The sequence below is a fragment of the Narcine bancroftii genome, chromosome 1 (genome assembly GCF_036971445.1).
Source record: "Narcine bancroftii isolate sNarBan1 chromosome 1, sNarBan1.hap1, whole genome shotgun sequence".
NCBI lineage: Eukaryota > Metazoa > Chordata > Chondrichthyes > Torpediniformes > Narcinidae > Narcine > Narcine bancroftii.
The window spans coordinates 291,769,838-291,784,843 of NC_091469.1; the positions used below are offsets into that span (position 1 = coordinate 291,769,838).

Genomic DNA, 15,006 nt, shown 5'->3' on the forward strand with positions numbered 1-15,006 from the left:
CTGTTCTTTTTATTTTGCACTGGAACATTCTGGTCTGGACGCTAATAGAGTAAAACCCCCGGTATCCACACCTATGGGGATTAGTTGCAGGATAAGTAAATTTTCCAGTTGCTTGAGATTGTGTGTGGCATATTTTGGCAAACTGGCCACTAGGGGGTGCCAATTTTAAACTTGCGTATTATTTACTTATTTATTTTACTTTTAAAATATTTTATTTTAAAATTTTAATTGTAAATCACATCAATAAGTACATAAATGTATATTTATTTTTTGCCAGTTGATTGAATTCTGGATAATGGGTTTTACTTGTTGATCCATAAACAACTCCTAAATGTCAATGTGGGCTTGCCTGATAACAGCTGTTCCGAAAGAAAATCCCTAAGCTCTGTCTAACTCTGTCATTTGCTTTTCTACAAGACTTAAGTGTGTCCTTATCCATAAGCTCCTTGAAATTTAAGGAGTTCTGATTACTCTTCAAGGTATCATTAACTTGGCACTGAGTGAATTTTCTGCCACTGCTTTAACTTCCATTGGCATCCTAAGCTTGAATTTGTGTCTATTTAGCATATTGTAGAAAAAACACACCGAAATGCTGGAGGAACTCAGCCAGTCTTTCAGCGTCCATAGGAGACAAAGATATATTGCCAATGTTTTGTAGACACCTAGTAGAACCTGGGCTGGAAGGTGTTATTGATTATAGAAATTGCATAATGTTTATAATAGCTGGTGACACTAGAATATCTCATTGCACCACCTCTAACCTCACCAGTGTTTCATACTACCAGCACAGAGAGCCACCTTTAGATAACACAAAATCTTTCTCATCTTGGGTGGGCTTCCTGATTTCAGAATTAATACCACCGACAATGACCAAGGAAATTGATAATAAAAGTGAGTGAGGCTGCTGGGATGGTTTCTGCTCGTCTCTATTGCCAAGTTCCCAATGAATCAAGGAACACCAAAGCTCAAAGTCAGCATTGCAGGATATCTGGTTTTTTTTAAATACCTTGTGTCATTCCATTATAGATCCTGTGGTTAAATTCTGGCCATACTTTATTTCTACGTTGCATACTCTTTATCAGAACCAGTACACAGTTTTCTACTTTGGTCATTAGTTGTTGCAAATAATAAATAGAAAGAAACATTCTGTGAACAGATCAAATCAAAGCTCTGCTTTGAATGATGGTGGATAAGTAATAAACTCCTGGCAGGAGGAAAAGGCTCCAACAATATTGTAAGCAATGGTGGATCACATGGCCAAACAGAAGGCTAAGCATTTGCAGCCATCTTATAATGAGGTGTGCGGAGGGTATAATCCATTCTGCCTTCCTCCTGAGCTTCCCTCTACAACCGTAGCTAGTCTCCAGCGAATTCAATTTCCTCTGTGTGATGTGAAGAAACTGTAGCTCCTGGGTGCAAAAGCTGGAGCCTGGGTGCAGCATCCAGGTGATGGGTGTGAAGCCATCACACTGCAACTAGCTCAGATAATGTTTTGAGAAGTTTAACCAAGATGGGACTTGCACAGTGAATGGTAGGGCCCAAGCCAGTGTTGTAGATCTTGTGGTGACATGGATAGACAGGGTGAAAAGGATGGCTTGGCATGCTTACCTTCATAAGGGCATTGAGTACAGGAGCAGGAACATGTAGGTGAGACCAGACAGAGAATTTTCCACAATTGTGGTGACCCAACTCTGGGAATGATGTCAATAAGCTGGAAAGGGTGTTGCAGGAACTGGCAATCTTGAGATATAAGGAGCGACTGAATAGCTTGGGAGTATTTTCTCTGTCATGTAGAAGACTGAGGGGTGACCTTGGAGAGGTTCATAAAATCATGGATAAGGTGAATGGTCACAGTCTTTCTCGTAGGGTAGGAGAGTCTAAAACTGGAGGGCATAGATTTAGGCTGAGGGGGAAAAATTTAAGAGGGACAACTTTTTCCACACAGTAAGTGAAATGACAAAACCTTTCAGAATGGGTAAGTCTGCTGGTCATGGATAAGCATTGAATTGTAGCTTCTGGCAGCATGGATGACCTCCACTCATAGGTATTAGCCCATGGGTAGCTTGAGAAAAGTTAGGTGTGTTGTTAGATTCATAAACAGGTCCTTCATCCCACTATCTCCCATCTATACTAATCCTATTTTCCACCATGAAGCCCTTCTAGACGAATGGCTCTCAACCTTTTTCTTTCCATTCATATACCACCTTAAGTAATCCCTTACTAACCACAGCATACCTATGTCATACTTAAGGTGGTATGTGAGTGGAAATAAAAAAGTTGGGAACCACTGTTCTGTAGCAAGTGCTCATCTTGATGTTTCATAAATATTGGGAGAAGATTTGTCTCCACCACCCCCACAACAGAGTGTTCCAGATAGCAAGATTTAAAAAATTCCTCTGCACTCCCCCAAGCCTTTCTTTCTTTGGCTTGGCTTCGCGGACGAAGATTTATGGAGGGGTAATGTCCACGTCAGCTGCAGGCTCGTTTGTGGCTGACAAGTCCGATGCGGTACAGGCAGACACGGTTGCAGCGGTTGCAAGGGAAAATTGGTTGGTTGGGGTTGGGTGTTGGGTTTTTCCTCCTTTGTCTTTTGTCAGTGAGGTGAGCTCTGCGGTCTTCTTCAAAGGAGGTTGCTGCCCGCCAAACTGTGAGGTGCCAAGATGCACGGTTTGAGGTGATATCAGCCCACTGGCGATGGTCAATGTGGCAGGCACCAAGAGCTTTCTTTAACCCGTTTTTAAACCCACATCATGTCTACTTGAATGAGTGGTACTATAAGGACACTATTTGGATTTTGCAAGATGGCTTGGTTTTACACTAACCTATCTGTTTATTTGCAGGGTCCTCACTGTCTTACAGAACGCACAGATACAACAAAGAAAGCAGCTGGAAACCCCCAGAAACCAGTCAACCACCAAACCAAGTGCCGATGTTTCAGCTTCCAGCCCCAAATTACATGATCCCTCCTCCGATTTTCCCCACTCTATTTCCACCGCAGGTTGGTGATAACACTCCATCTTGCTGTGCGTCTGCTTTATTCCTGACTGGTGGTTAGGCTTTACATCAAAAACAATGCTTTTAATTCCTTTCCAGGCAAGTTTCATGGTCAAATTCTCTCCACTAGCCTGACTTGTGTAACCTTCAGCAACACCACCCAGTCTTTGTAACATTGATGCGCCTGGAGCTTGCTCAGTGAAGAAGGCCTGTTGCATTTCCAACATTACAACAATGACTCTAGAACAAAGTATTTCACTGTAATGGACCCTGGGAGGTCCAGAGGTTGCGAGAAATACACAGAAACACAATTCATTTTTCTTTTTATCATTTCTTATTTAATTAAAACATATTGAATAATAGCAGAAAGTAAAAGTACGTCCCAAGTTAAGGACACACTTGGTAAGATAGTGCCCCAGAAAACATTTCAACATGAAAAGTTTTGGTGATAGGTTATCACCATGAATGCCTCCTTGCACACACTGCTTAATTCACTAAATATTTCATGCATTTTCTGATTTAGTTTAGACATCCAGGAGCTGTTTTTGTTTTTGCCTTTTGGGACGTCAAGTTTAGGGTACTAATTTTAATGGTGAAATACATGACTCGATTTGAAGGTTGCTCCTGTTGAGAAAAGACATGGTTAAAAGATCCTTGTAGCCAGATGTAGGCCTACAGATGGGACCACTGTTCTTGTAATCAAGGCCAGCTCTGACTGCACTTGTAGGGGGGAATTGTAGGTTAATTGGCTGTATTGGGCGGCACAAGCTCGTATGCCAGAAGAGCCTATTACCGTGCCGTATGTTTAAATTTAAATTTATAGGTACATTTGAAAATATGCAAAGGTCCATCACCCTCATGGGATTTTTCATTAAAGCCCAGTACAGTGAATATTTCCTTGCTGCTCAGGACTTTTCCTTGGTTGTATGTTGTTTTTGGGATGTAATAGACTGTCATTGTCCAATACTCCCATGTGTATCGGTGCGAGGTAGAGTAAAGCTTGCTCTTGGGCACAGCTGGCCATGTTAGTTCTCCTGGCCCAGTGAGCCCTAGCCCTCGCACTGAGAATGGTCTCATCACCCCTTGCATAAGGTGCATCTTGTGGGGGTGGGTGGCGGATCACAGAGCACCACGGAACCACCATTTCCCCACAGCTGTAAGGGTCTATGAAACAACTGCTCCAGTGATGGCTGTGTAGCAACCAGGGCTCGTTGGTGAACTTTGGGAGCTAGCACTCAAAACGGTGTCTCTGAAACAGCAGGGAGTGCCACTGCTTGTTGGTGGTACACTGGCTGAATGCTGACACAGACTGGGCATTGATTGAGTCTCACGTTAGCGGATGAAGCATGTGGTGCGCTAAGTCCTGTCGCCTGGCTTCTGTTGTAGCTCTTCATCCTCTCATATCTTTTCTCTTTCCCTCCTTCAGGCATTTAACCAACTCAACATGCCACCTCCGTTTATGCCACCGTTCCCACCACTTCATCCACCCCCCTACGCACCAGTCAGCCAGCCAGCCCCTCCGTATGTCGTCCAAGGAAATATCCCTCTGATTGGGTCCACTCCTGTGCCTCCATTACTGTCACAGCCCACCTACCAAGCTGGGACTGGAGCCTCTTCTCTGGCTGCTGAAACACATGGACCACAAGTGGAAGGAAATCTGGACACTGATAACAAAGCCTCCGAGGACAGAACTCAGAGTGAGAATGTAAGAGAATGTGAATGCAGCTCGTTCAGCTGCCACTGTCTGGTCAGAGCATTTCACATCTTGGGGCTCTTGCTTCATTGGTCTCAGCAGCTGGATCATGGAAGTGTTTATGTGGTCCTTTGCTTTCTGCAGATCCCCAATGAGCCCGTGATTCTGTGATGTGTCCCTCCACTAGCTTTAACACTGTGCTTGTAAAAATCTTTCCCACACAGCACTTTGGATGCCACCTACTCAGCAGGAGAGGAAATCTTTTGTTGCGCAGCCTACTGTGGCTTGAGAGTCATTGCTAGAGCAGGCAATGAAAGCAGATCTCATGCCAACTTTAAAAAAGCAATTCAGAAAATAATCAAAGATCTACAGTGAAAAGCAGGGTAGAGATCAAGGGATAGTGACATTTGTGTCCACTTTATTCCTTTATGGGATGGGGAAGTTGCTGATATCCACTATTTATTGTCTCTGAGGCAGGAGTCACCCGTAGGGCAGACTTCTTCCCCTGAGTCTCTTCTCTGGTCTGGAGGTTTCTCCAAACCCGTTACTGATGCCAGCTTTTGATTCCAGATTTATTTGCCTATTTGAATGTAAATTCTCTTAATGCCAGGGTAGAATTCAAACTACAGATCATGTGATTTTTACCTCTGAACACCAGTTAAGTAACTTAGCCACTGTGTGCACAGACCACCTCTAAGGCCCTACACTGAGCCTAGCTGTAAGGTCATCTTTATGGAAGGATTAACTGGAGACTTGCATCTTCTCCAGGTGACTAGTGTCTCATCGATTGAAGTGTAATTTCATCTTTGACACAGGATACAGCAGATGCTGGAATCTAAAACAAAACACTATTGGAGAAACTTGGCATCATCCATGGAGAGGAATGGACTGGGAGCATTTAATCTCCAAACATCATCTGTCTGTTACTCCACTCAGTTGCTGTGAGACTCTCTGAGTTCCTCTAGCAATTTGTTTTTGTCCCTATTACAACTTTTCTCTCCTTAATCAAATTCTCAAAAACTATTTTTTTCAAAACAATAACTTGGTTACCAACCCAAAACTATGTTCAAAATATTCTCCATAAATTTTCATAGTGAATGCTTGGTAAAGTGAGCTCATCCATGACCTGATCATAGTCTCCCTTACTCCTTTGATAGATTAATTTTTCCCTTCCCTAGATGTTGAGCTCAGCCACTGGCTAGTACACAATGCTGAATTATTCCTGGGCTATCAACTCTACACTCTCACTCCGCATTCCCATCAGCCACAATCTCCCAATTATTCGGATAGGAAGTCTGAAGGGATATAGGTCCAACGAAGGCATGTAGGAAGAGCACTGATCAGCTTCACAGTCAATGTGGATGAGGTGGGTACAGGGCTGTATAATTCTCCATTCCCTTGTTTCACCTGTCACTCACTCACACTAAGGATTAACCTACGAGCACCTGCTTGAAATGTGGGTAGGAATTGGAGCACCAGGGTGAAACCCATACATTCGCAGGGAGAATGTGCAATATCTACACAGACAGCACTTGAGGTCACTGGAGTTGGGAGGCCACCTCAGTGCTGGAAGAAGTCAGTAGGTTGAGCAGCAACACTGAAGGGAAAACAATGGTTGATAATTTGTGCACTGATGAAGGGTTTTGATCCCAAACATCAATCATCCCTTTGTTTCCACAGATGCTGCTGGAAACCTGCTGGGTTTCTCCAGCAGTGTTCTGAGCTCCTAAAAAAAAGATGTTCCTTTTAACAAGTTTGTGCTCCAGATGCCAGCACCTGTCATCTCCTGTGTTTAGTCTTGCTGGCTGTCTCACTGCACCATCCTTAGCTTACTTGAAATGTTAAATTACAGATGTGTTTACGTGCTCTGCTGCCACACCTATCACTAACATGTTTTTCATCTTGTTTACTCAGAACTCTTTGAACTGAAGCCTTCATCATAACACTGTGCTAGGAGCTGGGGGTACTCCAGGAGTTGGGGGAACTCTAGTAGAACCTAGGAACTCCAGGAGTTGGGGACACTCTAGTAGAACCCAGCCACTAGTAGGCACTCCAGGAGTTGGGGGCACACTAGTAGAAACTTAATGCAGCAAACTCCTGTATTATACTGCCAAACTAATTTCCCAGCATGTTCTCACTGTCTTAGTGAGGGGGGGGGTTTCACAGGGCTGTGGTATGCTAATTATTCCCCAATTCCCAACAGGTGATTGGGATCAAAGACAAGTTTATACAACATGTTACCACAATGAGGGCATTCACAATAGGTGAACATGCAAAGGTCTTGTCTGTGGCCAGGGGTTTTCACAATAGGCTCTGCCTTCATAGCTACAGCAGTAAATACTTGCCCTTCGTTTCAGATAAATTTGATTCTTCTGGGTTCCTAGCTCCTAAAAAAATGTTATTTTTAACATGTACATTGTTATCTGTCAGGAGTTGTTCATTCTCTGACCATGATGCATGGTCTTGATTTTGTTGTTTCATTAAACGCCATTCACTTGTCTTGTAGTTCTTTAACCTTTCTTGTGAATTGTAGAATTTAGCTCAATTTATACAGGCAAGTCCCTTCCCTCAGACGTGCCAGATGCCTTTGGACGGCCCTATTGGAGCTGCATGTGCTTCATGTGACAACCATTTATCCCGTCCATTCTCATAGTTGCTTCACTGATAATAGTTCCCTGCTCAAGCTTCATTTTCTCCTGCTCTTTTAAACCTTGTTTTTAATATTTTAAGGATGTTTTTTTTTTCTTCCTGGCAATGGGGAGAATGTTCAGCCAGCTGAAAAGAGCACAGGTGAACTGGTTCAACCCGGTGAACTGGTTCAACCCCCTGAACTGGTTCTGCCAAAACAGAGAAGGCTGTCAGATCCTTAACCAGTTAGATGGACTCCTTAACCTGAGGTAAACTTCTCCAAGATTTGGCAGCTTTTGTAGGTAAAGAATTCCAGCTTATTACTATTTTCTGTGATGTAATGCTTCCTGACATTACCGTCAATAGTCTGGCCCACATTTGTGCATTTCAAGACTCTTAGTCACATCCTAATCTCACCCAGGTGAGGAAATAAGTTTTCCCCCAGATCACGCTATGGTGTGGAGATGTGACCAGGTGACAAAGCCTCTGTCATCCAGGCTGACAGTGCAGTGAATGCTGAATCTGCAGAGGCCCCACCTTCAGATGAGGTGTTAAACAAGTCCCCACTGCCATCTTGGTTGGATGTTTGCAGAACATCTCCCATTTGCCTTGGCCAGTGTTTACAACTTGACCAAGAACCCGTCAATAAAAACATGGAATAGGACATCGCCTTCATTTTTTTAGAAGGACTTAGCCAGCAGAGAGCACCTCTGTTTGTACTCACACTGCAGCAGTTACTTCACTAGAAATATTGTGGGCATTAAAGCTTTGGGATATTCTCAAGTTAGGAAATGGTTATATTTGTGCAAACCTTTCTTCAACATCTAATGCTCTAAGATCTGTTCCTCTCCCCAACTAAAGAGTGTATAACTTTAGAGCTTAGTCCCAAATATCTTCATCATTACTGACTCTCTTTTCCCAATGTGGTCCTGATGTTCCAGTATCAAGGCTGTGACATCTATGTCACCATTCATTCATGGTGAAGCCTTCACCCTGCTGGTATTGACCACAGTAAGTGGCAGCTGTGGTTTTGGAACCGTCAGGTCATGTTACTGGCGGAGTTGATTGATCCTGCCTGCCTGCTGGAGAATTTAAAACAAAAATTATATTATAGACAAATTGGCTGAATGAAAATCAAAACACTGCAGATTCTGGAAATCTGAAAAGAAAAAAGAACCATAATAAGAAAAAAAAGAGGCATGGAATCAGCGAAACCTTAGCTGTGTGGATAAATTATTGGCGTAGGAAGAAAGCAGAGAGTAGGAAGAGTAGTGGTGGAAGGAAAGTATTCTGTCTGGAGGTCAGTGACTAGTGGAGGGTCACAATGATCTGTTCTGGTACCTCTGTTCTTTGTGATTTTTATAAATGACCTGGATGAAGAGGTGGAAGGATGGGTCAGTAAGTTTGCAGATGGCACAAAGGTTGAGGGAGTTGTGAATGAATCTGAGGGTTGTCAAAGGTTTGACAGAATGTGGAGTTGAGCAGAAAAGTGGCAGATGGAGTTCAATCCGGATAAGTGTGAGGTGATGCATTTTGGAAGGACAAACCAGAAGGATGACCACAGGGTTAATAGTTAGTTACTTAAGAGTATGGATGAACAGAGGGGTCTTGGGGTTCAAATCCATACATCCCTCCAGGTTGCCACACAAGTTGATAGGATAGTTAAGAAGGGCTATGGGATGATGGGTTCAAGAGTAGAGACGTCATGTTGCAACTCTACAAATCTTTGGAAAGCCGCACATAGAGCATTGTGTTCAGTCCTGGTCACCTCATTATAAGAAGGACGTGGAATCTATGGAGAGGGTGCAGAGGAGATTTACCAGGATGTTGCCTAGATTGGAAAACAAGTCTTATGAGGCAAGGTGAGCAGAGCTGGGACTTTTCTCTTTGTAGTGTAGAAGGATGAGAGGAGACTTGATAGAGGTCTACGAGATTATGAGACTCATAGGGTGGGCAGCCAGCATTTGTTTGCCAGGGCAGGAATAGAAAAACCAGAGTTAAGGGAGGGAAGTTCAGGGGTAAATTTTTTTACACACAGAGTTGTAAGTGCCTGAAATGCATTGCCAGCGATAGTGGTGGAGGGTGAAGTATTAGCGGCATTTAAGAGACTCTTAAGACACATGGATGAAAGAAAATTAGAGGTTTACGGGGTTAGGGTTGGTTTAGTACTTTTAAGGAATTTATGGGTTGGCACATTGAAAATAGGTGTAGGAGTTGGCCATGTTGCCCTTGAAGCCTACACTACCATTCATTTTGAACATGGCTGATCATCTACTCTATACCCAGTACCTGCCTTCTGCCCATACCCACTGATCCCTTTAGGCACAACATCAAGGGCCAAAGAGATTGGACTGTGCTCTAGTGTCCTGTGCTCTAACCTGCTAGAAATATTTAGCAATGAGACACAATTTGAAGCCCCTTCTTGAGAACTGATAAAGGACAAAGTTAATTTCTTTCATTGCCTATTCAAGTGAGGGAATGTTGACCTGAAACATTAGCTCAGTTTCTCTTTTCGTAGCTGATGACTGAGTGTTTCCAGCATTTTCTGTTCCTCTTACTGAAAATTGACCACACCTGTGGAATTGAAAACAATTTTGGTCTACCTAGACAAGCAATTATATATTTGCCTTGAAGCAGAGTGCAGTAGATTCAAGAGATTGGGAGAGATGGCTGAAGGAAGAGTGATTTACTTGGGAGTAGACTTTTTTTCTACTGACATCCCATTTAATTCATTGTGGAGTGTCCTGGTTAAAGAAGCTGTTTTTGCTGTTTCCACTGGGCCACTTTTAACCAGGACACCAACTGCTTTCCCACTGGCTGCAAGTTATCCCCAGGGATAGATGAATGGACTTTCTACAATAGTCCCAGGGTGCAACTTGTCCTTTGTCCACTGGTTTAATTGGCACGCTAGCATCAGCTGATGCTGGGGATGTGAGTAGGGGTCGAGGTCATCAATCCCCTGCGTGATTTTACATCATTTAACGCCAGCATGCTGATTGTTTCAGTTTTCCACTGTATCCTCAACGGGTAAATTGGCCGTCAATTCCTGGGATAAGGTTCCATTGGAAAAGGGGCTATTGACTCATGGTTTTACAGAGAGTTTTGACAAGGTGGATGCTGAGGGATTTGTTAGAGAGTGTAGGCATTGTTCTGGAGTGCGGTGGGTGGTGGCAGAATGGCCATTTAAGACTGAATAAGTAGAAGTTCTTTCACTGCAAGATTGCAAATCTTTGGAATTTACCTAAATGGCAATGGTAGTTCTGTTTTGGGGTATATTTGACTGATATGCATGGATTTTCACACTAAGTTCTGGGATATGGGGATTGTGTGAGAAACCTAACCTGAGTTGGAAGTTTAGCTGTAATACTGGATGCTGATCCAGTTCTCCATCCCCTCCCTCCCCTCTCTCTTCACCCAGCCTTCTCTCCTCCCCTTGGTCGCTGCTGTCCCCTCCCTCCCTTCTCCACCTATTACCTCCTGCCTTTGAGACCACACCTCCCTCCCCCTTTTACTCTTGTTGACATTTTTCAATACCTTGATTAAGGGCTCAAGCCTGAAACATCGATTGTGTATTTGTACCGTTGCAATATAAAGGACACTGCTTGACCTGCTGAGTTTCTTCAGTATTGTGTTTTTACTGGATGGTGGAGCAGTTGAATGGTTGTCCTGTTTTTTGTGTGTTGCTGAAGAAACAATAAATCAAATAGGTGAACAGTCAAAGATGTGCTGGAGGACCTCAGCAAGTCAGACAACGTCCATAGGTAGGCATGGTCAGTTGACATTTTGGGTCGAGACCCTCTCAGGAATGAAGGGAGGGGAAAGGGGTGATATATAAATAAAGGGGGAAAGAAGTTGGGGGAGAAGCCCAAAGGGGATGGGTCAGAAGGTGTGGGAGGTGGGGAGTGAGGGAGAGAAAATATTAGGAATTAAGGGGGGGGGGGAGGAGAAATGAAATCAGAGTAGGCCAAAGTGGAAACTGGAACCAGGTGAGGTTACCTAAAATTAAAAACATTCATGTTCATGCCGTTTGGTTTAAGGCTGACCAGGAGGAAGAAAATGTGTTGTGCCTTCAGCTTATGTTAACGCAAGTTGGGCTTGAGATGTTGTTAGCTAATAATGTCAACCAGAATGAGGAGGAAATATCTACCATAAAGGATTTCTGTCCAAGACCAATGGTGGTCTGAACCTAGCTTCCCAAAAAGTGGCTGAGACAAAAGCAGACATGGATTCAAAGACCACAAGAGTTGACAAAGAATTGCTAGAGAGACTCAGCTTGTCAGTCAGCATTCATAGATAGAAATGGTCAATGTTTCAGGGCAGGACCCTTCATCAGGACTAGAGGGAAAGCAGTGAAATGTATGTAAAGGGGGAAATATGCCCCCCTAATGTTTTCTCCACCTACCTATCTCTCCACCTCTCACACTTACTGTCCTATCCCTCTGCCCCCCCCCCCCACTTTATATATGTAATATCACCCCTTTCCCTGACACCTGTTAAAGCATCCCAACCTGAGATGTTGGCTGACCATTTCTACCCATGGATGCTGAGTTCCTCCAGCAATTCTTTGTCTGCTTGTGGATTTAATGTGGGGGAAGATGACAATAAAACGTAACTGTGTATAGCAGAGGTGGTGATGGAATAGCATGCTCTTCAACTATGTGCTGAAAGTTGTTAGAGTTATATTGGGGGTTTATGATGAGTGGAAAAAATGTTGATCTTAAAGCTTGCACTCCCTGTTTCAGTATATAAAGAAGCTTCATGTGCAAGAGAGAGCTGTGGAAGAAGCCAAGTTAGCTCTGAAGCCGTATTACCAGAACAAAGAGATCACCAAAGAGGAGTACAAGGAAATCCTGCGTAAAGCTGTACAGAAGGTGAGCTGAGAACATGTGACTGTAGCCTGCCTTCTGGTGGAAATGATGAACTAGATTTAGGTACTGAGTTCTCAGCTTGGTTTGCTGACTGTTCATTTGAAAATTAAAATTAAAAAAAGTTCAAATCTACTGCGGCTGTTTTGAAAATCTGGAAATGGAAAGAAAGCTGGCCAGTAAAACAGCAGTGATTGTGTTCTGCTGGAGAAATAAACCTCTGTCCCTGCCTAGTGCAGTCCTCGTCTTCCTTTTCTGTTCTGTTCTTTGCCAGCCAAAGCTAGTAAACATAGAAATCCCAAGGTGATGTTTACTGTGGCCATGTTACTTCCTATTTCCAAATTCTCAAGGCAGGCTTGAACGTGTTCTTTGAGCTGCTATTCTTCACCTGTTCCTGGTTTCTGGGAACAGAATACCTATTGGCCATTCCAACATTGAGTCCACACTACAGGTGCACCCTAACCCTAACCTTAACTCCTCAAAAAAGTTGTCAGTGGCCTGGATGAATTTTTACCATGATCTGACGGTTTTATGGTCATGAACTGACACTAGCTTTTTTAATTCCAGATTTACTAAATAAACTCTTTAGTTTCCCTGTGAAATTGAAACATGATTCTGGATCATTTCTGATAGAATATCTGCACCAGGGTGCTATAGTACTCTAATTCCACATTGACTAATTCTATCAAGCCCCCCCCCCCCCCCCCCCTTGTAGCATCAGGATGTGGCTTACCTGCAACTGTTCTCTCAGAATAATTACAGAGGGCAGTGAAAGAAACCTGGAGCATAGGAAACAGGCACAGGAGTTTGCCCCATTGACTGACCAATGGCTTTCTTTGGGAATCCCTTGGAGCAGTGCTCTACCTCCTGCTAGGGTCAACCACAGCAGCCCCTTTATACAGAGCGAGGGATCCCAGATACCAATTGAAATCCAGTTAATTTGTGATGTTGTTCAAGAGTGGACTGGGCAAGAGCAAGATAAAGCCTGCTGGAGCATTTATTACATTTGAAAATAAATGCCTGCATCATTCCCTCACCCCGAGGCTCCATTAGAGGTTGCTGTCTCTGCAGAGAATGCTACTGGATATTGCTTTATCACAGGCTTTGAGGAATGTCTTTGTTTCGTGCTGCAGATCTGCCACAGCAAGAGTGGTGAAATCAATCCCGTCAAGGTTGCCAACCTTGTGAAAGGCTATGTGGAGAAATACAAACATATCCGAAAATACAAGAAAGGGGCAGAGGGAGAAAGCAGCAAAGAGTCGGACACAAAGGCCGAGGAAATCTGAAGGCTGTGATGCTGCTCAGTTCATTGTTTCTCCTGTGAATGTGGAATCCAATCAGAGCAACACTGGCTGTAACACCGGACCCTTTCTATTTTGTGGTATTGTCAATCAATGTGTATTGCTGCTGGAAGAAAGGAGACAATCGGCTGGAGAATCATCTGGAACCTTCCTGCTTAATTTTCTTCTTGTACAATAGAACCAAATTTCACACTGTGACTGTCCCATCTCCCACCAAACCAGATCGGAGACATTGGTTTCCCTGAGTATAATGTTCCTTTTACTTAAAACAAATTGAATACTTGAAGCTCCATTTGGCCAGCCGATTCTGCCTGGAAAAGGTCAAAGTCTAAACAACTTGGGTTTATAAAACATTCGTCACTTTTTCAAACAGTCTCTTATTTTTTAGGTTCTTCATTTCTGGGTAAAACATAACATTCTTTGGCTTCTCAAAATCTGCTCTAAACTGCTTGTCATAAATCATAATTTAAAAGCCATAATTGCATCTTTTAATGCTGTAAATAATATTTGAAATTCATTTGTTAGAGATTTGGAGTGTTTTCTTTTTCTCTTTCCCAGTGTGAATAATTCTGGGTTGGCGATGATAAAATGCAGTGTAAATGGTATAAATTCATGCTGGGCTTATTATTTCTGTTTGCCCTTTGTTTCAACAAACTAATATTTGAATAACAGTTCACAGAAAACCCTGGCAGGGCACTCACCGCTTCTCTTCGATCATTTGCACAGAATGGTCAGTATTTCAGCTGCCAATGGACAAGGCTGGGGCTATGGACCATCTCTGAGATATGGCAATTTGACTTCTTGCGTCTGTTACACAGGAACTACAGCCCATTGCAGTCTGCTCAAACCTGTGACTCAAAAACCAGAAGTAATTGGGCCCCTCAAGCTGGGACCAGCATTTGGTCAGATCCACTGCTGAGCTGCACCATCCCAATGATCGGAGTTAACACCAATAAAACTGACAGTTCCCATTGTCATTTAGATCCACACCTCATTGGGAGAGAGTTACCCTGTAAGAGTGGTGAAGGTGTTTGTCCCGCACCTTTATCATTCTGGGTATTGAGTACAGGAGCAGGGACGTCATTGTTACAGTTTCACCAGACATTAGTCAGATTGTACTTGGAATATTGTGTGCAGGTTTGGTCACTCAGCGTAGGAAAAATACTATTACATTGGAAAGGGTACAGGAAGGTTCACAAGTCCATGACCAGTAGGCTTGCATTAGAAGCAAGGGTTGAAGAGGCTGGGCCCTTTCTATCTGGAACATAGGAGGCTGAGGAGGACCTTGTAAAATCATGAGAGATGTAGATAAGTAGATGTAGTCATCGTCTCTTCCAAGGTAGGCTATTTAAAAGTCGAGGGCACAGATTTAAGGTGAGGGAGGAAAGATCTAAAGGAAGCAGAAGGGCACCTTCTTCACACACAGGGTGGTGGGTATATGGATCAAGCTGCACAGGAAGTTATAGAGGTGGGGACAGTCGTAACATTCAGAAGGCAATTAGGTACAGGGATGGATATGGACCAA

General features: G+C 43.3%; 1 protein-coding gene across 11 annotated transcripts in view; it reads left to right on the forward strand.

Moving 5' to 3' along the window:
- phrf1 (PHD and ring finger domains 1) overlaps positions 1-14,108 on the forward strand; it is a 110,074-nt gene extending 95,966 nt beyond the window's left edge. For 10 of the 11 annotated variants that reach the window (XM_069903897.1, XM_069903902.1, XM_069903888.1 and 7 more), the window contains 4 exons: positions 2,841-2,998; positions 4,421-4,699; positions 12,058-12,186; positions 13,314-14,108. In XM_069903897.1, coding sequence (XP_069759998.1) covers positions 2,841-2,998; positions 4,421-4,699; positions 12,058-12,186; positions 13,314-13,466 — 719 coding nt within the window. In that variant the 3' untranslated portion in view covers positions 13,467-14,108. The remainder of the gene's footprint in view (positions 1-2,840; positions 2,999-4,420; positions 4,700-12,057; positions 12,187-13,313) is intronic. The other variant, XM_069903922.1, reaches the window with a different exon arrangement.
- Positions 14,109-15,006: the final 898 nt, after the last annotated feature.